At 39.7% G+C, this 25,934-nt stretch overlaps 3 protein-coding genes across 6 annotated transcripts; 2 read left to right on the top strand and 1 right to left on the bottom strand.

Moving 5' to 3' along the window:
• Positions 1-494: 494 nt before the first annotated feature.
• zgc:65997 (uncharacterized protein LOC794398 homolog) lies at positions 495-3,606 on the bottom strand. The gene is made up of 4 exons (XM_037124112.1): positions 3,275-3,606; positions 2,282-2,459; positions 2,114-2,208; positions 495-2,022 (listed from the first exon to the last, which is right to left on the bottom strand). The coding sequence occupies exons 1-4, from the start codon at positions 3,599-3,601 to the stop codon at positions 1,831-1,833; spliced, it is 792 nt and encodes a 263-aa protein (XP_036980007.1). The 5' UTR covers positions 3,602-3,606; the 3' UTR covers positions 495-1,830.
• On the top strand, positions 3,555-11,762 carry nphp1 (nephronophthisis 1). Of its 4 annotated transcripts, XM_037124110.1 has the most exons (21): positions 3,911-4,617; positions 5,161-5,222; positions 5,424-5,484; positions 5,860-5,993; positions 6,197-6,395; positions 6,915-7,016; positions 7,254-7,411; positions 7,546-7,594; positions 7,726-7,813; positions 8,015-8,109; positions 8,233-8,361; positions 8,506-8,580; positions 8,743-8,853; positions 8,973-9,055; positions 9,307-9,383; positions 9,898-9,997; positions 10,157-10,269; positions 10,364-10,437; positions 10,636-10,680; positions 10,782-11,088; positions 11,744-11,762. In XM_037124110.1, the coding sequence occupies exons 1-20, from the start codon at positions 4,552-4,554 to the stop codon at positions 11,058-11,060; spliced, it is 2,100 nt and encodes a 699-aa protein (XP_036980005.1). In that variant the 5' UTR covers positions 3,911-4,551; the 3' UTR covers positions 11,061-11,088; positions 11,744-11,762. The 4 variants fall into 4 exon arrangements, 3 of the variants coding, with proteins under 3 accessions (XP_036980006.1, XP_036980005.1, XP_036980002.1); XM_037124111.1 differs by lacking the exons at positions 3,911-4,617; positions 11,744-11,762 and adding an exon at positions 3,555-3,606 and having other exon boundaries at positions 10,782-11,550; XM_037124107.1 differs by lacking the exon at positions 11,744-11,762 and having other exon boundaries at positions 3,912-4,617; positions 10,782-11,550.
• Positions 11,763-13,814: 2,052 nt separating this feature from the next.
• LOC119033702 (myelin and lymphocyte protein-like) lies at positions 13,815-25,382 on the top strand. The gene is made up of 5 exons (XM_037124113.1): positions 13,815-17,879; positions 18,480-18,596; positions 22,478-22,642; positions 23,551-23,715; positions 23,879-25,382. Exons 1-5 carry the CDS (start codon positions 17,877-17,879, stop codon positions 23,951-23,953), a joined length of 525 nt encoding a protein of 174 aa, XP_036980008.1. The 5' UTR covers positions 13,815-17,876; the 3' UTR covers positions 23,954-25,382.
• Positions 25,383-25,934: the final 552 nt, after the last annotated feature.

The following is a 25,934-nucleotide window of genomic DNA, read 5'->3' as shown; positions in this document are numbered from 1 at the left end:
CAAAAAAAAAAAAATTCACTGAACTGTTTGGTCTTGAACAGACGTTACTACTAATAATAATAATGACTTTTAAATACATTTCTACATGTGCAAAATGCAATGCAGTCATTGGAAACAGTTGCAATTGATCTGATGTACAATGAGAAAATCTAATGATTTCGACAAGTACTATAAAGAGTTGAAATGCACAATGATGATTCACGATGACATTTAAAGTCATTAGTTGAGCGATGCCATCATAATCTTAATCACTGAGGGAATATTATTGTATATCATGACATCACTAATACCACTGTATCAGACACTATTGATTACTTGTGATATATTGTAAGGAAGGCCATCATATGACAACAGATAAGCAGATGTGGGCTTCTGCATTTTCCATAATGTCAATCAGCCATAAATGAGAAGATTGTTAATACTACACAGCACTAATTGGAGTACTGAAATGCTGCCATCTTCTGGTCAAAAGTAATGACTGATGTGCAAAGAGGTTTTTTCTTTTTTCTTTCTTTAATCACACAAACAAATGTACAGGAAAAACAGCCATTTTATTTATATTTTATTCCTTTTTCATTAGATACCTCCAAGTAAAGTAAAATGTTACAGCAAACTAACTTTGGCCCACAGTCCCCTCTTTGGGCAGCCTTGATCAAAATAATGATTACATAGCATGTCATGTCATGTCATGACATGACATGACATGACATGAATGACATGACATAGTTTATTTATATTTACTAATGTTTATTGTAAAGTGTTACAGTGACTATTACACTATTATCACAAACTGTTGTAACACTAGTGTAATACATTAACCTGGTAACCTGGACTAGGTAAGAATCAGGTCACTGTTGTACACAAATCCCTTAACAGGATAAAGTTCAGTAATTACTCGGCCAATTAGTTATAGCCAACTGAGCATTAAATTAATGTCACCTTTAACCCTCCGAGTCTCTGACTGTGATTGAATCTTTCTGTGGTGTTTTAATACTTTGATACACAATTTAACTGTCTTATGATGATTACTTTTTATACTATTGTATGGCTACGGTAACACAACAAGGAATATTTTCAATGGTTTACACCTTACTTGAAAGATTAGTGCGACATTCTGGGTAAAAGGCTATTATTTGATTTCTTGCTAGGAGTTAGATGATCAGTGCCACTTTCATTTCAGCCAGGAGGGCGTTAGCTTAGCTTGGCAAAAAGACGGTAAACAGGGTGAACCAGCTTGATGTTCAAAAGCAAGACGCCAAAACAACATGTTTTGGTTTCAGAGGAAGAGGTTATGTGCATGTCTCAGCCAGGCCCAGTCAATTTCGAGTTTTGTCATCACAATGAGGATAAGGCAGAAGTCTCTGGGCCCCGGCCAAGAAACAGACTTGCGCATAATGCCCTGTAACGCCACAAGTTTTAAAAGTTGGGGTTTTGTACAGATTAACCTATCGTGGTGTGATGTTAATAAGTGAGCTTTAATAGTGTTGTCAGATTTATTTATCTAGTATTACAGCCATTCTAACTTTTTATGTCTTTATGCTAAACTAAGCCAAGCAAGTTATCTCCCAAAATGACCAAGTATTCCTTTAAAATAAAACCCCCAATGGATGATATTACACCAAAATGAGCCTTCTGCGAACTACCTTGGATCATGAGCATACTTACAATTGCGTCAAATCTTAAGGCCACGTAGGATATTTCTGTGATGATATTATTATTGTCATGATAAGTGTTCGAGGGTATTTAAGCATTTTGGCTGGTTGTGAGGTAGTAGAGGAGCCTCAAGAATACAGGTGTGAAAGTTCATCTCTCTTTGTCCATTCATTGATTCTACCAAGGGAGTTCAGTCCCGTCCCAGTTGTACGCCTTCCCGGTCTTGTCAAAATTCAGTGCCTCTATGATGCCCATTAGACAGCTGACAGAGTGCTCAGAGCTGAACAGTCTGTCTTTTGGCACGTTCCTGTGATATGGCCGGGAGAGGTCGGTGTTGACCGTTCCTGGATGTAGGGACACACACACAACCTGGAAAAATCAGAATCAAGAAGTCAGTGAAGCCTCTTTAAGGATGGTGACCATGGGTGTATACACATTTCAAAGGGTATCTTAGCGCTACCTTTGGTCGACTGCGGCCCAGCTCTATAGACAGATTCCTGGTCGCCATGTTGAGAGCTGCTTTAGACATTCTGTAGCTGTACCAACCACCAAGACCTGAGAGGATGGGGGCAAACATTAAGGGAGTGAAAAAACAGTGTTTCTGAGCCATCAGCAACACAATACCCACCATTGTCGCCGATGGATCCCACTTTGGCAGTGATGTTGACGATGATGCCGCTGTGCTGTTTGGCTTTCTCTGTGGGCTGCTGACCGAAACCACCTCCACCCTTCTGTAGGAGGGGGGCAAAGTACTTGGCCATGACCAGAGGACCCACTGTGTTGGTCGTCAAGGTGGAAATGATGCCCTGATAGAGAAAATAGGTCAATCAGTAGAGATCCAATAACATAGCGTATTTGCTGACTGTTTGATGAGCTCAAATGGATGAATAAGTTAATGAATAGGTGGTATAAATTAATCATATTATTCCTTCTCATATTCTGATTATTTCCCTTGTAACATATGGACAACTGCATGCATGAGCAAAGTTCAGTTTTCAGGGGACATTAACCACTAACTCAATAAATTAAGTAAGAAGCTCCGTAAGCTTTAGATGACAGCAGTTTATTCATCTTCAGATAACTTTAAGTGAGTAACATGGTAATTTTTTTTGTACTATGGAAAAAGGATCTTCCTACTGTAATGCAGAGAAATGGCACCAAAATCAGAACAAACATGATCCTTTTTAATGTTGAATATGAATAAACACACTTATTTGAAAGCAAATTTAAAAAAAAAAAAAGTCTGGTAAAAATAAATAAATAAATAAAAGCCTCTCTGCAGCTGAATGATACATTGAACAGCACCTCAGTTCAATAAAATCTCATTTTCTTTCAGCAAGATTAATTGACACTGCCACCTACTATCCTCGAGTATAACAGGAAAATGTTACATTATCTTGAAATGAATGTTGTTTTTTGTATTGCTTTTTAAGCCGACTTTAAAAGTAGACCCCTGCTCTTCTTGCAAAATAATGATTCCTTAGAAAGCATGTACTTTTAAGTCAATTTAGAGGGTGTCCTTTTTAAGTAGCAGAATTTGATAGGGAGTTTGGAATGGGAGGTTAGGAGTGGCCTGACACAGTCCCATGACCCCTAGGTAGTCACAATTATGGGTCATTACCTGAGCAGAAACATCTCTCAGGCTGGTCTCTCCTTTTCCAGACGGATGGAGCATCGCCGACGAGTTGACGATCAGATCCAGCCGACCGAAGCTCTCCTTAACTTGGTCCGCAGCTCCTCGGATGTCCTCCTCTCGGTTCACGTCCAGCCTGAGGACCGTCAGCCTGCCCGGGTGTTGGCCGGCCAGACCCCGCAGCTCGGCCGCTCCGTCCGGGTTTCTGCATGTCGCTATTACGGCAGCGGGGGTTTTGGTTTTCAGGATATGTTTGCAAAATGCAAGCCCCAGTCCTCTGCTCGCCCCTTGGATGAGTGCGATGGGAGCCGCCATGACAGGTAATTGACGTAACAGCGGAGGTGAAGGTAGTATAGGATGCCTTCATGGTCACCGGAAACGTCGTATTTTTGTTTTTTAGGGGCAATTTAGTAGGGTTTCCTAATTTTCTTAGAAGTAGGTTTTAGAAGATCTCTAAACATATTCTTTTATCGCGTCTGTATATAGAAGTTGCAATACTGTGAAGTCATAATCTAGATTTTTAAGAAACGTAAAATTGGAAGCTGACGAGGAGAACATGAAGGCAGCATGTTTCACAACAAGGAAAACGCCCCCTGCCGGTGATTACAAAGTCACTTACACAACTCTGCACAGCCACGTGTTTCATTGGACTTTTAATCGATTTACACAGTACTATGTGCTGTAGTAGCTGTGGAGTTGCTTTAAGAGAAAACACCCTGGCCGCTGTCCGGGCACCTTAGACCACCGACCAGTCTTTTCCCATCTACAGTCAGATGCTGTCTGTTACATGTAAAAACGTAAGGCAGCGACATTATAAAATACTCTCTAGGGAGGGATCATAGACAATATATGGCGTTTTCCAGTATATTTACTAGTTAAAACAGGCAATATAAGGTTTTCGTTTTCTGCAGATCGATCATCCAGTCCAGCAGGTGGCGGTAACTTGTTGTCAACCGCCAATAAATCCGGGCCAACGCATGCCAGAGTGTTTCTAGATTTATGTAAATTAAACGTACGTATGAATATTTAGAAACACATGCACATATTTTGTATTAATGTGTATAAACAATAGAATATATAAGACATGACTTCAAGACCTATAGACTAAAGTGCCTTAACTGCCTCTGGCAGCGCAGTAAATCCCAAAACTGAAGAAGAACTCGGTTGCCTAGCGACCAGTAGAAGAGTAGCGTCAGCTAGCTAGCTAGCCAGGCTAAACGATGTGCAGCTAACATAAGGATTTTACTCCATAAATCACGGTATAAATGCCTCCAAAAAGAAAAGGACCTCTGCAGCTTGTCAAGAGGGAAGTGGACGAAATCAGAAAGCAGGTTTGTCACAGAATGGCGCTTGCCTGAGTGTTTCTAACGGTGGTCCATTGAGTTTGGCATTGAATCTCAGACGTACAATAAGTTAACGTCACTGAATAGACAAGTTATTACGTTACAGTGATGCCATTAACCGACCACTTTACAGATACAGTGATACCAAGGCTGAAGCTAAAGCCAATTTTATCAAAGGTTAATATTCACTTATGTGTTTTATTTAAGCTAAAATATACATATAAATAGCTGGTCGGCCATTCGGTTAGCCTCGTACGTTTATTTTAATAAGCAACGTAAACAAAGTTGAGGAATTCATAGAAGTACGCGCTCACAGTAAATTAAATGAATGCCGAACTTTCCAGAGTACACGGATTTAATGCCTTGTGACTTGTTTAACCAAGTGTTCAGTCAAGAAGCAGGAAAAACATTAAAAGGACAAATGTTTAATAGAAATTGGCGAGCTCGAAGCACAGTCAGAGGACAGGCTCGGAGGTTTGCCTCTACTTTTGTTGCTAATTGACAATTAAGTTCGTTGTTCTTGTAATCCAGGTGGACAGTCTGGTGAAGGATGTGCAGAGTCAGGACGGATCCACTGAGGACTCATTTCGGAGGTAAACTGCTCCGACAGACACACAACAGGGCTCTCAGTAAGAACTAGAATGATCATAGAAGAAACATTAAGGGGGCCTTGACTTACTCTGCCTCTATTCCCATTTCCTTTTTCATCATCATGCCGCATTAAGTTGTTTTTAATTGTCTTTTGAAGTAAAGCTTTTAGATTTGAGTTCAGTCTAACATCTGATCCCAAACAGGTGTCAAGAAGTGCAGATGTCAGCAGAGAAGACACTGAAGAGACTGAAGAAACTGACCAAAGTGAGTGCTGTGCTGTCAGTAAACTCGTGAATTCCTAATTTATCGTTAAATATATAGTTTTTGTGGAGTCAAAACAATATTAGTTATCAGTTTTATTCTGAAAATCGACATTATTCAGCAAAATCATTACACTCATGTTGACACTCAAATTGCTGAGAGCAAAGTGATAGATTAAATCGGAGGGAAAACTTGGAATATAACAAAATTAACGCAGTATTGCACATTATTGATCAAATTATAGATATGGTTCAGTTTAAAAGAAATACGTTTATCACAATACGAGTCTAAACTTGCTGTTTTGTATTGTTCTGTTCTTTCAAAGTAAACTCTTGAACTAGCTAAATCGACATTTTAATTTGTTGCTTGATTTTGTAGGCTGATGAGCTGGCTCCAGTGGGGAACTACGATCAGAGGAAGCAAGAAGAGGAGAGACGACTGCAGGACATGTTGGAGCGTATAAACACACTCTCTCTAGAGCTTTCACCACCAGGACCAAGTACCACGGCAGGGTCAGTGACATGTGTGCTCTTGTCGAGTACAGTGGCTCATTTTCCCTGCAACAGTCCAGTGCATATGAACTTTATAGCTAGCTTTGTAGCTTTTTTTTTTTTCTTCTTTTTTTTCTTTTTAGGTTTTAGTACAGAAACATTACTCGGACATCTCATCCAAAATTTTTAAGTATTTTTTCACGTCAACATGTATCAATCCACAGTGATGTTTCCAAGGAAGATGGTGAGGACAATGAGGATGAAGATGATGATGATGATGACGAAGACGAAAGTGATGACGACGACGATGATGATGATAAAGAGGAGAAACAAGCCTTGAAACCGCCGTCTCAGTCCGGCCCACGTATCTACACAGTCCTCAGTGATTTCAAAGGAGAGCAGGAGGGAGATCTGTCTGTACAAGTGAAGTACTTGCTGTTTCAACAATAATAATATGCATGTCAGCAGCGTGTAGGAGTCTATAGAAGTGGTTGAAGTGAGTAGTCGGAGTTCAGCTGCAGTTTGCCTCCAACCACCCCCTTAATTCTTTTGAGTTTTAATCCCTCCGCTCAAACACAGGCCCAAACTTTTTAAGTGAGGAAGGTATTTAAAGGTTTAGGAGCAGGGGCCTTTTTCCTTGTTTCCTTGCTAATACCAAAATGTCTTTGTATCATGATGTCTACTAAACATTCTCAAGGCTTTTGTATTGAAAAAGAGAGGATGATAACGGCTTTCAAAATATAAAATTTGATGACAGCATTCATTTTTTGAAATTGCACTTCATTACATTTATAGACAGAGGGTGCTCTTGCACTCCAGATGTCCAGATCCATGATGCTACAAAGGAAGGTTTCCTTTAAATACAGGCTCAGCTTCTGACATGTTGTATATGCATAAATAACTTGAACTTACATGACTTGTTTGTTTCTGTGCTGTTTTCAGAGAGGGGAGGTTTTGAGGATTATCAGGATGACAACAGATGGATGGTGGCTGGCTCAGGACAGTAAAGGCAACAGAGGAGTGGTTCCCAAAACCTACCTGAAGGTACACAACCTGTAAACATCTGCACCACAGTCAAGTGTCAAACAGTTTTAATATTACTCTTAGTAGAGCTGCAATGATTAGTAGATGAATCGACTTGTTCATTGAAAATGAAACATTTTCTGGGTCCAACTTTTTTTAAGGTGTAGATTTGCTGTTTTTTTACTTGTTTATGATAATTAATTCAACAGTCTTTGGGTTTTTGACTGTTGGTCAGACAAAATTTAAATTTAATTTCAGATGGGCTCTGGTGTTGGTGATGAAGGAGAAGATGAGGATGATGATAATGATGAGGATGATGAAAAAGACAACAGTAATGATGAAAATGAGGAGGAGGAGTCAGAGGAGGAGGAAGATCAAGATGATGAAGAGCTGACTGATGACAAAGAGAAACAAAGGTTCAACATTTTAACCTATGTCTTGTAGATTTTATAAAATGTTGTGATAAAATTGATGCTAAAGTGGTATAACAGACAGCTCTGTTGATTAACACACTGAAAATGATTATTTGAATTCCTCTCTCATTCAACAGTGGTACATCACATTCAAACTGGGGTACTGTCAGGAAGGCTCTGACTGAGGTAAATGTCTACAAACTACAACCACTGCTATTGTTTTTTCTGTATTTTTTATCTTCAAATATCGAAGCTAAAGTTTTTAAAATTGTATGTACAGTACAATGTATTCATGGTTTTTACTGTGTATGTGACAGCTTGATGCAACAGATGTGCTCTCTGCCATGGGGGCGATACCTTCAGGGTTCAGACCATCAACTCTCAATAAACTGCTCGTGGAGGAAGGTGATCATATGCAAACACTATCAGACAGAAACACACACACTTGCACTTTAGATAGTACGTAAGTGACGTCTTCATATTGATGGTTTTGTCTGACCACAAGTCAAAAACTACAAATCATACAGTTGGATCCAGAGGATATGTTGCATATCTGTTAGAAAAATCACAGAAACAGTGAGTAAATGAGGGTCCTTCTTTTTCTAGGTGTAGCATACAGAGGGAGTCACTATGTTCAGCCTGAGCTCAGCCAATCACAGCTCTCTTTCAGTGACCTCTTCCTGGACCCGGACACTGGCAGGGTGAGACAATCCCTCTGTGAATGTGATGAATCAAGATGAAGTTTTTCACTGCAAAGCATCCATTCATGAACAAGTTGTCTGGACACTGATATTGATAACATCATATTTCTTTCTGTCTCATAGGTTCGTGCTCGGCAGGTCAGGATTTGTGTTTGTTTCACATTATGGAGCTGCAGGATGATTCCTACTCCTGGCGTAGGAGTTCAGGTGCTGAGCAGACACATCCGCCTCTGTGCCTTCAATGGAACTCAGGTGGGGGTTTTCAGATATACTTGACTTGTTAGGAAGCATCATGTATCACTTACCTTTTTTTACCTACTTTTTTACTTTTCACTTTCATGTTCTATCCCACACTTTATTTTTTATTTTTATAAATGAGCTGAGCTTTTGTTCCAGGTGTTGAGTAACATCCACACAGTGAGGGCGACATATAACTCCAAGAGCCCCAAGACCTGGAGCTTCTCTCCAAAGGTATGTTTACAGCATGTTTGTTTTTTCTTTCCTGTCCAGCATTTTCTCAAACTATATCCTGAGCTCAAACCTCAAAACTAAACAATATTATATGATTTAATATTGTGTTTAAAGCTGAACTTAAATCTGAAATCCAGTGTAAGTTTTGTGTATTTCCTCCAGATGACAGGTATCCTTCCTGCCCTCCTGGATGGAGACTGTTTCCTTCGTTGCAACTCTGCATCTCCCAACCTCGGAATCCTCTTTGAACTGGGAGTCACCTTTATACGGAATGTAAGGACAAACACACTGATGGGATTAAATTGGTGCAGATACGACACAGGAAATGAAAAAACACCATCGAGAAAATCTTTGGGCCGCAGCTGTGTACGAAAAATCTGTTTGTGTTTTAGTCCACAGGTGAGAGAGGTGACCTGAGTTGTGGCTGGGCTTTCCTCAAACTGACCGATGACGCTGGAAATCCACTCCCCAACAGGTCACACACACAAACATACATCCAAATAAATCAATTATATCCCTAAAAATATACTACATTATTTATGCAGCTAGACAATGATAGCTCACGATATGGACATACTCATACATGCAAACACAATCTTTAAATAGACAGACGTGCACATCGTGAGGTCAACACACCTACTCACTGTGTTAACAATGTTTAAAGTAGAGATGGACTGGAATCTTTCTGCACCTAAAACTTTAAAATCCTATCTAACCTGTGTGCAGGACCTACGAGCTGCCAGTGAACGGCGGCACTCCGTATGAGAAGGATGTCACAGTGGAGGCATCAGTCACCAGAGGATGTAAGAAGATGCCACATAGCTGAAAGCTGTTTGCCACATGAAGTCCAGTCAGAAAGTTTCTCCATAGAACTATTTCACAATTGGATGTTTATAGAATGTATTGTGCAAGCATCAGGTTTTCTGAATAACTTCCCACAGAAAACCATCATTAAGTACAGAATCTATCATCAGTTATTACAGTGATATAGCCACAGTCTTGACTTGACTTGTCTTGAAATAAATTCCAGAGTGCTGTTCATCTGAAAAACACGGGCAAGACCAAATAAAAAAGTGGACAGTTCCAAGACAAGACCTTTATAAAGTGGTCTTAAGACCACGATTGAGCTTGAGTACAACAGTCAAGACAAAGTGCTTGACTGATGGCACACAACACAAAAATTAATTTAAAGAAGAAGTATTTGTTGGATCATCAGCCAATTTGAAACTTTAGAAAATATTTATTTATTCTTCAATAAGACTGCTAAAAAATAAAGTAGATAAACTGGAGCCCCTCTCCTCTCTGCTCTCCTCTCAGCTCCAGCTGGTGTTTTCCAGCAGTTACTTCAGGCCAGGCGGCAACCCAAACTTCTCGTCAAGATTAAATCAGTCAACAGCCGGATCCGAGCGCAGCTCAGGTGGGAGCATCAGCAAAGAAACACTACCAGAATGATCTAATGCTATAACAATTAAACATTACTAAACTTATTTGAAGACACTAGTGCTCACCTCAGCCACATACATGTTTGAAAATGCATTACACTGTGTGTCAGTAACCAGCATGTTTTCCTCTTCAGTCTCCTTCCAAACTCTCTGCTGCACTGTCTGAGCTGCGTCCACCTGCTGGCTCTACACAGGCAGCTGCTCACTGACACACTGCTGATGGACAGACCGACCATGCAGAATGCAGGCAACACACACCTCCAATGCCTCTTATCCATCCATGAGATATTTATGTTCTTATAATTAGAAGTCTGTTTAAATAAGATGTCTCTCTGTTTCAGATCTGATATGTAATCCTGTACTCTCTACCTTCCCTGAGCTGTTGGATCAACCCGACCTGCTGGATGCTCTCAGGGTCAGTAAAGAGTGCACTAATAATAAGATCATAAACACTTCCTTTGTTAAATCAGTTTTTAGTTTATTACTGTGCCAATTTATAATATTCAGTGAGTTTGATAAGTCTGGATTTTTCTGAACAAAAAAAATGTACAAAACAACATCGAACAATAATTGTGCGGAATTTAAAATTAGCTTAACTGGTGTTTTCTTTCAGAGTGCCTGGCTGGATGCTGAGATCCACATGAGCAGAGCACACAAGGTCAGTTTGTGTTTGTAATACCAATACTGACCTGTAGAGGATGTGTGTGTGAATGCAGCGTGCACAGTTTATAAACAATTCCTTCCTCCGTGTGTTTGCAGAGAGACTTGTCCTACTTAAAACAGGAGTTTGTTAAAGTCTACATGTCGTCCGTCTACTTCCTCCTCCACTCACCCTCACTGCCCTGTCATCGCTGGGCGGACCCGCCCTCAGAGGAGCAGCGAGCCAGAGTCATCTACAGCACCCTGGATGCTCTCAAACACACCCAGCACACCACAGGCCAATCAGGAGGCCCTGAGGTCTTTCTGGACCCCATGCATCAGCATCTCGCATTTGATGTGTCAGAGCTGACCTTTGACCTTCTCTGTGTGGCGCGGTAACGATAACATCACACTACTCAGAGGAAAGGTACAATTTAAAGTTGATGATTATTTTTAATGTAAAAAATGAAAACCAAGTTAAGATGATATTATGAAAAATAACTCTAAAATGTGCCATAAAGACCTTTTTCAACTTAAATGATGAGGCTGGTTGTAATTTTTTATTGCACTAAGATATCTTTGTGTACTTTGTTATTACATGAGACACTGATCACAGCTGAAGAGCCTGTCAATACGCCAGAAATTAACTGCTAATCTAATGTGGACAATGGTGACATTGTTTTCCATCTTTAATGAAGAGTTTACTCTGCTCCTTTTTAAGTAAACACTGCAATAGAACACAGTAATAAGGGAGAAGCCTTTGTGCTGATACCAAAACGTTTATGTAATAAAACAACCAGTAGTGATGTTATTAGAAGGTTTTGATATCTTGCTTTTTCTCACTACATGTTGTTCTATGTTTTTTTGAATAAACATTCTGTTAAAATTATTACTTGTTTTCATGAAACCAGCCCTGTCATCTCTTTGGTCACTGAACTGTGCAATTCCTCTCCGCCCAGTAGTTCAACATTGGTTGTGTGTGTGTGTGTGTGTGTGTGTGTGTGTGTGTGTGTTTGTGTGTGTGTAGTGTAGAGTTACAGGGGATGAGGGTTAATGTTTAGTCCGCTGTCGTCTTTTTATAGCCCTGTATAAAAGACCAGGAGCAGAAAGAGGCTGGATCAGTGTGGACGCAGACAGGCCACGATATCAGTCATCAAGTGCGGTTTCACATCTGAAGTAACATTTATTATTTAGGTTAATCATAACAGTGAGCCAGCATTTTTCACATACATCATTACTGTCAACATTATTTATTAGCCTTCATGATCTCACTGGATGACTGAGTAGAAGCAGAATGTACATTAATAGAAATGGAAATAAGTCTATGATTGTACAACATATTATGTACCCATAAGTTCATACTCCTCATAGACATTTAGAAAATACAAACATATACATACAGCAATGAATATATTGTTTTAAATGCCATAAAAACCACAATATGCAACACATCTCACTAAAAAAAAAGATGAAAAAACACCCTCATACAAATTCCGAAAGCTTCATGGAAATCCAAAATCTTTGGAAAGCATACAGTTTGGTTAAATATTCATAAATTGTGGTTCATGAATTGCAAGTTTCTTAAAATGTTAAATTTTTGCTTAAATTTGCACAACTTTTTATGTCAAAATTTTAGGGAATTCAAGAAACAGTGCCCACAACACATCCTGACACTTAAATGAATAGTTCAGCATGCCACTACCTCTCCCTTTTATACCCTCAGTTCTTGTATGGATCAAACAAAGGGAGATGCGTTAGTTAAGATGCTGGGAGGCAGGCTTGCTGTTTCCAATCGTTATGCTGGACTAAGCTAACCAGCTGCTTTTAGAGGCTTCCAAGTTTGCCAAGCGGATATTAAAGTTAACGATCCTGTCACCCAAGATGCCGAACTATTGCAGTGCAGACCGCTCGAGTTATTCATTGTGTAACAGTCCTTCAGACTTTTCCACTGCAAACCAAAATTTCTTTGCTCAACCATAAAATCGAACCTTTAACCAGAAAACAGTTTCCTGCTCAACCGATGACTGAATTATAGAAGACCTACACATGAAGTCAAGTCGTCCTCCTAGGTGTGCACAGTCCTCGGTCCAGTGTTAACTGATGAATACTGAATATCCTGTATTTCCACATTCCAGCACTGTTACCATGATGCCCATGGTGACCAGAGAGCGTTTTGTGTTTAGTGCTGAAAAAACATCGTCAGGCTGATAGTAATAGAATATCTAAAGGCAGCAATAAACAAAGAGGGGAAAACTCCATGAGAAGATGCCTGTAGAATGACTTCACTGTAGTCGCTTTAATTACATAGAAACACCATGTTGACACAGAACCATGGAACAGATCGCCAAATAGTTTCTTCACTGCTGGCCCTTTTGATTCAATAGTAATGCGTGTGACGCTCATTCTTCCTTCCTTCAATATTCATGTTGATGAAATAAACAATATCAAATTCTGTCAAGATAACTTAAGCAAATTGAGTATTTTTCTGATATACAGCAAAACATAAATTTATGAAAGCGATTCAGTGCTCTAGACATTAGTCATTGGCATCAGCTGCGAAAGTTACACTGTAAAACGTTTATTAGACTCAATGACATTTTCTTTAACAATTATTTTCAGATAATTTTTCAATCAACTCATTAAAATAAATTAAAGACACATGATCAACATATGAGCAGACTTCCCAGCATGCACTGTTTGACAGGTAAAACTCTTATGAGACGCTTCTCTTTCATAGTTTGGATAAAACATCAGTATATGACAGAAATTTGATGTGTGCCTTCAGCAGTGTTGGGTAACATCACTTTTAAAGGTAACTGAGTTATAAGCCTGTGTAAGATGAATGAAAGACGGGTCTATGTTGGAATTCCTTTGTAGATAGATTTTGATAATAGTCTGAATAAAAATGCAGAAGGCTTGATATTTGTAGCCAGCACCAAATAAGTTACATCAGTTGGTAAAACCTGGCTTGTTTTATATCAGGTAAACACAGTACAGTACATTACAGGACACCCATCTGCAAATATTCAGACACTGAGCTTTACATGTGGTGAAATGATACTCAGCCACAGACAGAAAACCTCATTGTAATGTGCCTGCTATTATCACCTGGAAACGCTGAGACCCGCTCACCCACTTCTCTTTGTGCCCCAGGAGGACAACTGTGTCTGAGGAGGAGGAGGAGGAGGAGGAGGAGGAGGAGGAGGAGGATGAGTAAGAAGAGGAAGGCAGGTCAGGACCAGTTGAGCAGGAAAGATGAGCCTGGAGGCTTCTGACTCCTTGATTGAATAAGTAAACACTCATCCACCATGAGATACTTTATATGAGGAAATTATTCTGGTGGGGGGCGTGGGTAAAAATAAATTCAGTGTGATGACTAAAGATATGACAGAGTGCACATATTTTAGAAATTATGCCAAATATTCATAAAAAGGATGTCCACTTGATTCTTCATAAAAGGAAAAAATACAGATAACAGTGCTGATACAATTGGATATTATCTTGTACCGTACAATAGTTATGTGATTGTACATTATTTGCTCTGGAATATACATTGTGTGTAATTCAGAATGTTATCAAGACTTTTTAAAACAAGTTTAATGTCCTCTGGATGTATCCTAATGGGGTATATGATCTGCTCCCTTGTCAACAGTTGCTTCTTTACAGGTCCAGCTGACATGCTGTAAGATTAGCATAGTTTTAGCTCTGTTTTTGGTCTCCACCACCAACTTCTGAGGGTGATATCTGGCTATCTGCTCCAAATATTTTCACCAGTTTGTTGCTAACTTTTTCCATGTGCTCTTTGGCTAATGTAGCAGGTATTGAACTGACATCTAATAATATAAATCTGAGAGTGGTGAGAGTAAATTGAAACATCTGTGGGGCAAGAAACTAAAACAATGAAGTGAAAAATGCTGCGTAGAGCTGAGTTCCTGATTTTCTTTTTGCTCAAGAAGACACATATCTCCTTAAGATGTACGATTAAACATTTAAGTTTACAAGAGGGAGCATGATGTTTTGGTAAAGCATTTGTGTTTGCCCTCCCCCTGGGGGGGTCAGACGTCAGGTTCAGCCACAGAGCAGACCCCCTGGAGCTAAAAGGAACTTAGAGCAGACAAACAAATAGGGTTTGAACCTGGTTCCTCAAGTTGAAGTTCAGTTTGTCTGGCTATCAGAGGCACCTCAAGTTAACAGTGCAGTGGAATGAGGTCCTGAAATATTTTAACGTTTTTGCATTGATCTTTTTTTTGGACACGAAATGTGTAGTTTTGTCAGTCAGGATATAAAATACAATGCATCATTGTTTGTGTATCTGTGTATGTGTGTTACTACACCTGACGCTGACAAATAGCCATTGTGTTATGACAGAGCTGGCAGGGGTTCCCATGGAAGTGTGTGTGCGTGTGTGTGTCTATCTGTGTGTGTCTGCGTTCTTGTAATCAGATCCATGATGGAGGAGCTCGTCCAAAGGTGTGTCTCTCTTAATACTGGCCAAACACAGCTTGTTGGCTGCCTGGCCAGTGTAACTCTGTTTCTGTGAGTGTGTGTGTGTGAGTTTGTTTTTCTGACGGTTCAGACAGGGATAGTTTCACATTTCATTTCATGAGGAGGCAGACTAAACAATTAAATAGCCCATGGATTAATTGTCAAGCTTTTAAATTGTGAAACGAGTATAAACTGAAAATTGACCTCTTCCATTGAGAGTGTGAGGAAGACAGTGAGTGGATGACTAGATTATTGGTTAGTGGGAGTCAGTTTTAATGTTAAAAAGATACACCCGAAGTGACGACCCCTCAGAGAATCATGAACCGACTATATGATTTCCTTCTTCTCTCCAGAGCGTTTTAGCGTCTTTCAGTTCGTTGGTTTGGTTTTATGGTCTGCAGCTTCACTGTTTGGAAATGTTGTTTCCTGTTACCAAATGTTGTCAGCTGCATCAGGCAGCTGCTTTTGGTGAAAAATAACTCAAACAACCCAACTGTATGCTCTCTGCCCTCCATCAGCATGTTAAGGTAGCAACATAATTGATGCTAGCAGCTAAAGAACCAAGTACTTTCCATAGGAGTTAATTTAAAGCAATTGGTATTACATTCATCAGGTGGACACAAACACGATTCCAAGTTATTACAGTGATGCTCAATGGCTACTAGGTGAAAGCATAAGCTGCTGTTTGCTACCATGTTCGCGCTATTTTATGTTTTAAAACCTCATTAATTGATTTGTTTTTAGACAATCGGGGGCAGCAGAACAATCTAAAAAAGGGAAAGAAGACATTGTCCTGCTTCCTCCTTCTTCTTCTTCTTCTTTGCAGGTAAACAGCAAATGTAATACAATCAGACAGAACAACCCTCAGTCCATTTAGACTCCTCGGTGTCACCTTTGACCTTTAGCTTTTGAAGAAGCAGAGGAGTCTCCAAACACACTTAAGTGACCTAAGCAGCAGCGAACAGATCAATAAGTTGACTCGGGGTGTGTCCAGCATCTCCAGAACAAAGCAGGTTTCTCTCTCTGAAAGAGACAAACCCTCAATTGGACAACATGAAAGCTGCTCTCACAGAATGACTCACTACACTATACTAAGGGTTTATGGTGCCTTATAATTGGCTCGTTAGCTGAGTGCGTCATTAGCGCAAATCACAAAATGACTTTTATAAGAAGCCGGCACTGTTTTGAAGGCTGTTTCGTCATGAAATATCTATCATGGTGCAGTTAGTTGGTGAAGTAACTTAACTAAACACACACAAGGGTTATACATGGTAGTGAAATGAATGAGACATTCTTTGCCCTTTCAGATTATGTGAAATTTGAGCCCATAGCGGCGTTGTTTCCAGTAATCTCTAATTTGTGACTCACACATTCAAACGCTCACCCTGAAAAATATTGATCTAAAGCTCTAAAGTACATGTCATGTTCATTACTGATAGACATGGTAAAAACTGATGCTCATTGAACGAAACGCTGTGGTTTTCCTTAATAGGTTCAGTCTTTACAACTGCCCCACCTTTTTCTTGTTTTTAAACTTCAGCAACTCAGTGTCGAGCATGTTAACATTTGTCTCCAGTTGTAGTCACTCAGCTCACTGCAGAGCTTACGCAACAACTTCTGACTTAATTTGTGTAAATAGCATGAGAAACTCAAATATCAAACACAGAAAAATATGATACACTTTTATCAATAAAGATGATTTCAAAGGTGCATGTTGTTATGTATTTTGTGGCAACACATAGGATTGTCCGATACGAACTGAGACAGAGATTTAAAGGACTGTGAGTCATGTTGCACAATGGGTTTTGTATATTGTGCCGAGTTTGAATCCCTCAACCTGGAAACCATCACTGTGTTTGACAGTTTGAGTGGACGACACACTCGGAGACAAAAGCACAATCAGACTTGTAAGGTAGAGCTCGCCATCTCACTGTGACAACAAACAATAAACATAGTGTAATATTAGTGACATTTAATACGTTTATTTGAATGAGGTTGATGTCACTTATATCTGTGTGTAAAATAGTGAGCCATCACGAGGATTAATTCAACTTAGCACAAAGACTTTGCTGGCACGATCTGTCCAGTGATAATTGCTGAAGCTATATATGGTGTTAGCAAGCTAGCTCAGTTAAGATGACTCGAGCTGTGCAGACTGGAACCAATGGCAGTGGAACGGGGCTCAGCAGCCTCAGCCTCCGTCTTTCACGTAACACCAGACCTGAGTTAGTTTTAGACTGCACATTTTTACTTCGATCACACATATTGCACCTGAAGCATCCTTGAATCTCCTCTATCCGCTGGGTAATTGTTTTTCTGTTGTCAGGTGGAAAACTACAGTGTTACAGGTGATAAATTAAATAACAGCCACTCCCAGCCTACTGTATGTCTTTCTCTCTGTTTGCTTGCTCTCTTGTTTCACTTCCAAACCACTTCATTGACGTGTGTTTGCCCTTCTCCATCCTCTCCCTGGCTGTCATCCCCATGTGCACGCTATACATTAACAAACCAAACTGACCCTCCCTCTCTCGGTCCGTGTGTGGTAGCCTCGAAGCTGACTGAGCAGGAATGTGGTTCCGTGGGTTCCCATGTATCGTGTGATGGAGTTGGATGAGTTGCAAGCAAGAAGGCTCCCAAGCCAGTGACCGCAGTTCGAGACTGTGGTCCAACGTTTGCAAGCATGAAACCGCTGGATGATTTCAATGACTTCGGGACACCTCCAGCCAGAGCATGGTAGTTAACCACATTATTATTGTGCCTAAAGTTGCGACATAAGGTTTGAACATGTCTGTGGTTTGCAGAGATGTACATTGCCGACATTTCAGTCATCCAACACACTGTTACTGAGAAAAAACTGATGAGTCTCATAATTGAGACTGAAACTCTAGCGTAGAAGCGGTAGTCAGTGTTTTCTAATGACATTGGCAACGGTTTTTATTTGAGTGCAGATTAACTTTCAGGACCTAAGCTTTTATTTGTCAACCACAGAGAATGACGTTTACCTCCTTTTGTTCCCCCCTGCTGCATTAGTTGCCTCACAATCACTTTTGTGTGTGCATGTAAACGGGTTATCGCCATATATAGAGACACACACAAACACACTGGGAACGCATGAGGGTAGACACACACACACACACTACCTGAGACCTGAGACATCCTCCTGCTATGCACACAAAGCCTTAAAAATCACCTGTCAAACTGGTCGTTTCAAACCGGAGGGATGGATGTGGAGGTGGAGTAGAGGAGATAGAGGGAGGTGCAGGAGGAGATGAAGGGGGAGTGATAGACGGCCTTTAAAAAGCAGATTAAAATGTGTTGCGCATCTCATTCCAGGTGAATCGCACACAAACACAGGTTTGGACTATGGCTTCCACCACCTCGGGGGATGTTCTGCCCACAGGCGGCAGGATCTTCACCTCCATTCCTGACGTGTTCTTCATCCCTGAGTTTGTGAGTTTTCTCATCTGTTCATTCTCACTTTGATGTTCTTGGAGGTCCCTCTTTCCTCGGGCACCATTTAGATATTGATCTTGTTTCCTGCTTCCTCATCATTGCTCCATCGAGGCGAGTCAGTTTCAGATAACAAACAATCCGTCTTGTATTGTTGTGTTGCATCAAGTGTTTGATCAGTGAAGCCAACACAGAGCAGAGTGACCACAAACCACAAGGAGGAGTTGAAAGGTTTGTTTTTTGCTTGAAAATGACACAAGCAACAGACGATTGAGCTGGTTTTTATTGATAATCGGTGGCACAGATTCACAAGTTATTTATATCGAAGTTTTTTGCTTTCCGTTGGGTCTATATTAAGAGTTTCTCCCAGAAACCAAATCATCTCCAGTGGAAGACACGCTGTTGATATGGTAACAAGAAAACAGCACCTTCGACATGTTTTGACAACAAAAAGCAAAATATCAAGAAAAAAATCAACACAACTTTTTCACAGTGTGAGATGTAGCCCTGAGTTAAAACTTTATTATGAGTCTACATACTCTAAATTTTAAAAGTTTACATCACTTTGAAAAGATTGTTGAAGTTGTTAAAAGCTTTTTGATAATAAATTGTAGTTTATTATTCTACTCGGTTATTCTGAGGCTTTCCTTGCAAGTAAAGTCAACTTTTAATAATTTCAAAACTCTGTAAAAATAAAAACCATAAGATATCTTACATATATGTGTAAGAGCCATTCACAAGGGTAGGATTATCAAATATTAGTGATTATTCTATTCATTAGATTTTTTTCCTACTCCAATAACTGGTTCTAACCTGGTCATTCCAGTAGAGAAGTTTATTTTCTAAGGTGACTCCTTCCATGAACGAGTTTGATTAATTACAAGATAACTGAATGTACATTTTGAGGGCACACTGTTATTTTGCACATATGTTCTTTGGAGCTCCTGAGGCTTGTATTATTGGAAAAAGACTTCCTGTGGATAGCTTTCTGTTTGAACTTGAAAGTTTCAATGATTATGCATTAACTCCACAGTCTAGTAAGTCTTGTGTCTCTAGTCTTGTGTCTTTATTTATTAACTGAACAGTGAAGAGGTGACAGGAAATGAGGAGAGGATCGACTCATAGACGTTGCAGTCACAGTGGTAAACCTTGGTTAACCCCGATCTGGTATTGTTGTCCAAACTTGGATCATGTTGATGTATCAGATCTTTCTGTTGTATATATTTAGGGCACAGACTTCCTCCCTCAGTGAGAAGACTTTGAAAGCTCCCATGTCTTGCTCTTATCTCTTAAATCTGTCCTGTGGCTGTGGAATATGAGTGGAATATCCTGATGAAGGTTAAGGAAGTAATAAAACTCATTCAATAAAGCTCCTGTTTGCTTGAATCATTCAGAAACAACCACAGACTATCTGTGTTTTCTGCAAGATTAAATCCGTGTGACACAGGTGGAAAAACAGCTTTATTTGCAGATTGAGGTGTAAATCGAAACCAGCCATCATCTCCCATGGTTTACCTGCATGCTTGGGTCTATTGACTCCGTGCCAGTGCACCTTTTCATGAAATAATCTGCAGCTCAGGTGTGGAAATGTACTGGTAGTATTTACTACCCTGGTTCAAAGTTGTAAAATAGCACAAATTTTAAAAAGGGGGGGGGGGGCAGCAGGGAAAAGATTTTTTTTTTTTTGGCTAGCTTGTTAGCATGCTTCAACTTCAGGAGATATCTCTGCAACACTTACATGTCTTTAACATAACATCTGAAATGTTATATCTTCACATTTTGCTTATTATAACAATTAATATTTGAATATTTTTAAACTTATTTCAAGCTGAGGTCATATGGATTAAAGGAATAATTCAATGAAAAATCTTTAGTTATCTTGGATTTACACTAGTTATATCATATTCCAATGATAACTCAGAGTGAGACAAAGATTTTTTGTCAAATATATCTGAAAATGTTCTACGTTCCATGTGCCAAATACAGTTTCTTTACATAGCTTTGCCAAGAGTAGCACATGTAGCTTTTTACAGGAAATGCAAGGATTGTTTTCAACTTGAGTCAGATGAAGAAGTAGAGTGAATTAGAGTGGACATTTCTGAATCTTCCAACAGAGAGAATTTGATTTTAAAAAAAGAAAGATATTCAGTGGGAACTGAATCACCTTCAGACTAATTCACTTTGACCTGTGATGATAAGAATGGATAGGTTTCTCTTGTATGCCGATAGCCTGATATGAAGTACTGGAGATAAGGCTTACATAATATTTGCTGCATGTAATAGCTTCATGTTTTTATGAAGTAACAGTGTTTTCACAGTAATAAAATGTGGCCTCAGGTGTTTCCTTATAATCCTGATAATTCACTGCTTATCGACTTGAAAGCTCATTTTCACATTAAAAACATTATGAAAACCGTCATATCCTTATAGATTGGTAAAACATATATATATATATATATATATATATATATATATATATATATATATATATATATATATATATATGGATTTGTTGTGCTTTAAACATAAAAATGTATATCGACCCCATGAAAATAAAAAGTTTTTTCCATCAGTGAATCGACTGTTTTACTTTGCATGTGATGTGGACAAATGTTAGACCTACAGACGTCACTTTAAATTCAAGATTCTGAAATAAAACACCTCACACATCAAGAACATCGCATGAAAGTAAAGACATCCGTCAGTGTAAGCTGATATATAGCTCCGATGAAGTGATACAGTCATACGGAGAAGAATAAATGCAGTAAATATTTGAACTACCTGCAGGTGTATTGTTTAATCCAGGGCGTGTCACATTCTTTATGTGTGGTCAGGCTGAAAGTTGGTCTCCGAGTTACAGAAAATGCACAGCAGCTGATTTATGAATAGACTGGCCCGGCTTTGAACTCGCCGTGTGTACACAGCTGAGTGAAACCTGGTTTTGCCGTGTTTGTGAGACAAATTGCAAGAAATCGTGGTTGGTCTATAACCAGTTGAAGATTATTCCTTTAACCAACATTTTGAAGTCTTACAGGTGGTCAGTATCTCACTCTAACCTCAGATTTGGTTTCAGTAATGTAAACTGATTGATTTTCAATACTCATCAACATTTTGAGGTAAATCCTCTGTGATATATGGCTTGATTAAAGTAAAGGGGACCGTTTGGCTGTGGTGGAGGTATGTTCTCTACTGAGTGCCATTCTAGTTTATTAGTGCAGTTGTGTTCGTCTATAAGAAAAGGGCCTGTCACAACACAAAGTGTCTTATTGCACAATAAAGAATGCTAATGGTTTTCTCTGTACAGTAAAGCATCTCAAAGTGCCTCTTATCAAGGAACAAGTGCCGGTTCATGTTATATCTGAATGCCAAAGACTCCCTTAAGCACAGTGTTTGTCAAAGGAGGAGAGAGACTGAACCAAGAGTGCCAACAATGTGTGTGTGTGTGTGTGTGTGTGTGTGTGTGTGTGTGTGTGTGTGTGTGTGTGTGTGTGTGTGTGTGTGTAAGCCCAACCCTTACTTTAGGGGGAACGCCACAAGTTTTACATGAGAAGCACTGAAGGAGTATTCTGAAGAATGAAACAGGCTCGTTCATAACTATATTGGAAAGTTAAAATGGGTCCCCCCTTTTTTCAAAATGTGTCTCATGCACAACAGGTTTTGTTATAGTTCAACTTGTGGGGGAATAAAAGAGTTCATGAAAGTGCAGACTAGCTGAAAAACTCTGAAGGAAACCCTGAAAACATTTAAACACACAGCTTTAAAAACACAGCTCCAGTAACAAGGAACTATTAAAGTAAAACTCGACCGGTTATATTAATCGTCATGAGACTGTTGCTAAATACTAACAGGAACTGTTTCGCCTCCCCCGTGTGACCCTGCAGGTTTTCGGAGGTTTGGTGTGGATCCTGGTGGCGTCGACCCGCATAATTCCAGACAACCCTCTGGGCTGGGTGATGTTCGTGTCCGTGTTCTGCTTCGTGGTGACGACGCTCTGGTTCCTCCTCTTCCTCTGCGGAGCCAACGGGAGCAGCATCTGGCCCTCCCTGGTTAGACACGCCGACATATAACTTCAATTAGTGAGCTTTAAAGGGACTCGTAGATGGATTATGTTACTGTTGGATTCAGGCTAGCTTCTCTCAAAGGAATCTGTCGGCTGCCTGTAGTCTTACATATTTGATGATTATGATTATACTTGCCAAGGAAATCTACACTGCCTGGCTACGTATGCAACCCAGTCACCAGGCTAAATGTCGGTCATCTGCGTATCTGCAAACCAGCATATGTTGAAACCTTACGTTTCTTTAGGTCAAAGTTTGTGTCACGAAAATAGTGGTTTCACCTACAAATGTTAAAACTCAGACTCGAGCCTTCTTTGCTTTCTAGCCCTCCTCGCCACACGCGATTTTACACAAACACATTTGAATGTATCCGTGGTTTGCTGAAATGCATAGAACCAACATTTTATTCCGACACATGGGCTGAGAAGTGAGAAGAAGATTCAGTTCAAACAATTTTAGGAATTTAGTGGTGGTAAATCGACCACCGTTATGATTTGCAGAGGTTGTGCTTCACAACAGTAACTAAAGTGGACAGAACTGAGGAAATGGTTGGTTGATTGAAAGTTGTTTTCTGCCTCTCTTTGATGTCATGTTTCATATTTTGTGACCACGTCCTCTCCTCTGTATTCCCCCTTCATGTCCTCTCTTCTCTTCCATCACCTCTTTCACTTTCTCCCGTCTTCTTTTTCACGTGTCTCTTCCTTTTAACTGTGTCTGTCGTGTCTCTCTCACCAATTTCCTCCCTCATCCACCATTGTCCCGTTTGTCTTTCCATCCTCTCTTGATAAAATCTCTATCCTTTTGCCTCAATCTTCCCTTTTGCTCTTCTTCCCTCTGCCTCTCTTTTTTTCTCTCAATCCCTCCTTTCCCTCACCCTTCCCCCCTCCCCCCTGCAGGATGCGGGTTATCATTTTGTGGCGGTGGTTTTCTACCTCAGTGCGTCGGTGGATCTGGCCTATATCACTGTTTTGAAAGGGTTGATTGTGCCGGGTGTCGGGGGGATCGTGCAGCCTCTCACCGGTGACGCTCTCAAAGTCTACAGGCTGGACATCGCTGCAGTGGTATGTCAGACACACAGACGTTAACTCTGTAAAGACGAGACAGTATTTTCTGTATCAGCTTGTTCCAGCGTTTCTTTAAAGCTACAGTCTTGTTTTTCATTGCTACAATTTTCAATCAGACGGGGGGAAAAAATTGAATCTGTTTTCTGTCTGTGGTTTTCAGGTGATGTCCTATGTGGCCACTCTTCTCTACTTCCTCCACGCCATTTTCTCCGCCATCAGATGGAAGAGGTCCTAATGATCTGATCTGTCACTGGAGTAAACCGGGGATGATTTTTTTCCATTGTTCCATTCATTTTCACCAGCCAAAGTGCCAATACATCAAATGATTGAATGAGTGGAAAACAAACAGGTTATCAATAAATGTCACTTATAAATTGGACTGATTAGCTAGATATACCTGCACGTTATTAACCCGTAAACTGACCCTAAATTGTTCAGATAGATGTGAATGAAAACTAAAATGTGTTTGTCAGAATAAACATGGTGGATGAGTGTAAATAACTAATTTAACCACAGATCTGCTTAAATAGTTAGCAGCAGGTTCTAAATTACGATATCTGAAGATGAATTCATAATGAGGCTCAATTGCATAAAGTGTAATTGCACTGAATATTTTCAATGAGAGAGATGCCTTAAAGGGTCAGTTCACACAATACACAAAACATCATTTTCTCACCCATTCGTCAAACACTTTTTTACAGTTTTCATTGCAACTGTTTTTACATCAGAAGAAGTTCCAGAACAAGTTATTCATAGATAATCTGTGAGCACCACAAATTGAACTGAATTCACCCTCAGCCAAATCGCTCTTGTGGGAGGGATATCTCAAAATAGGGGTAAGTGAAACCAACAGAGTCCTTGAGGTTTTTATTTTTTTTTTAAATTGATGTTCGGCCATGTGTTTAAAATAAATTCTGTGGTCTCCACAGCTTAAGATATTTACATGTTTTGTTCCAGACATAAAATATGGAGTGGCCCTTTAATAGTGTCATGAGAAGCCTTACGTAGCCAAACATGGTGACATGTTTTGATTAAGCATCTGACAGAGAACAAGATAAAACCATTTACTCGTTGGCAGCTGAAATTCAGAAAACACTTGAGAGCGCAGAGAGTAATTAAAGTGTCATTGTTGACTTTGCTGTACAGGTGAAATAACCAATGACTCCAGAATATTTCACATTCTTTATGAAGCTGTTTTACAAATTAATTGCCAGAAGTTTGGTTCCAGCTTGTAATAAACATTTCTACAGTTCGGAGATTTTACAGCATTTCACTTAAATTATAAAACACATTCCGTCGCAGAACTTTGTGTGATTACAGTACATTTAAGTCAGTAATAAGTCCAAGGATTTGCACCCTTCACAACCTGAAACACTGAATATCTAAAAAGGTTTGATCAGCGAGAGGACTGTCCTTTGTTTCCTGCATGTTTTCTCCATGTTTACGATGAACATCAGATATGTAAATATGAATTGATCAATGGCTCTCCCTTCTGATCACCACAATTTTTTTCTATTCATATTTGATAGCATTAGTGTATGCTTGTTTTCTCTTTTGAAACGCTTGGTCCGATGTTCGGCATGAATGGCTGTTTTCACATGACTTATTGTTTGCATTTTTACAAGAACTCTCAAAACATTTGATGATGTAAATATTAAAAGGGATTTTTTTTTTGGAATCGATGAATTAATGTGAAATAAAATTAATTGGATATTCAGTCAGCGTGGCTTTTCTTCTTGGTCATTTTACATTTATGTTACTGTATAAACCAGCGCTGGTGGCCTGCTGGTCAAAGTTGTTCTAATTGTCTAAGCTGTTTCTCTACTAACTGCTGAGATAAACGTCTGGCTCTTTAGAATTTAAAAGCTCCACTATGTTCACCAGAGTGTCCCTAAAGTTGTCTTTTTTTGCGTTGGCTGTGGCTGGAAATGGACTGATGAGCCAAAGTTGTGCTGTAAAACCAAAACAAGCCAAAAGATGCTAAAATGCTTCAAACTGATCTGTTGTTCAAATTAGAATATTTATTACCTCACCTTTAAAGGTGCAACAGGTAAGAACCAGCTAATTCATACTCAAAACAAAGAGCAGTGTGACCACCAGTTAGCCCAGTTAGCGGTGAAGCTAGCGGCTCGGTCTGGGAGCTTGTGAGTCGGTGTTAGTGATTACACAGCAACACATGGACTCAGCAGGGCTTGCTGGACAGCATGCTGACGTCA

This window comes from Acanthopagrus latus, chromosome 15, assembly GCF_904848185.1.
Source record: "Acanthopagrus latus isolate v.2019 chromosome 15, fAcaLat1.1, whole genome shotgun sequence".
NCBI classification, from domain to species: domain Eukaryota; kingdom Metazoa; phylum Chordata; class Actinopteri; order Spariformes; family Sparidae; genus Acanthopagrus; species Acanthopagrus latus.
The sequence above is the reverse complement of the archived record's forward strand: the minus strand, read 5'-3'. Positions and strand labels throughout refer to the sequence as shown.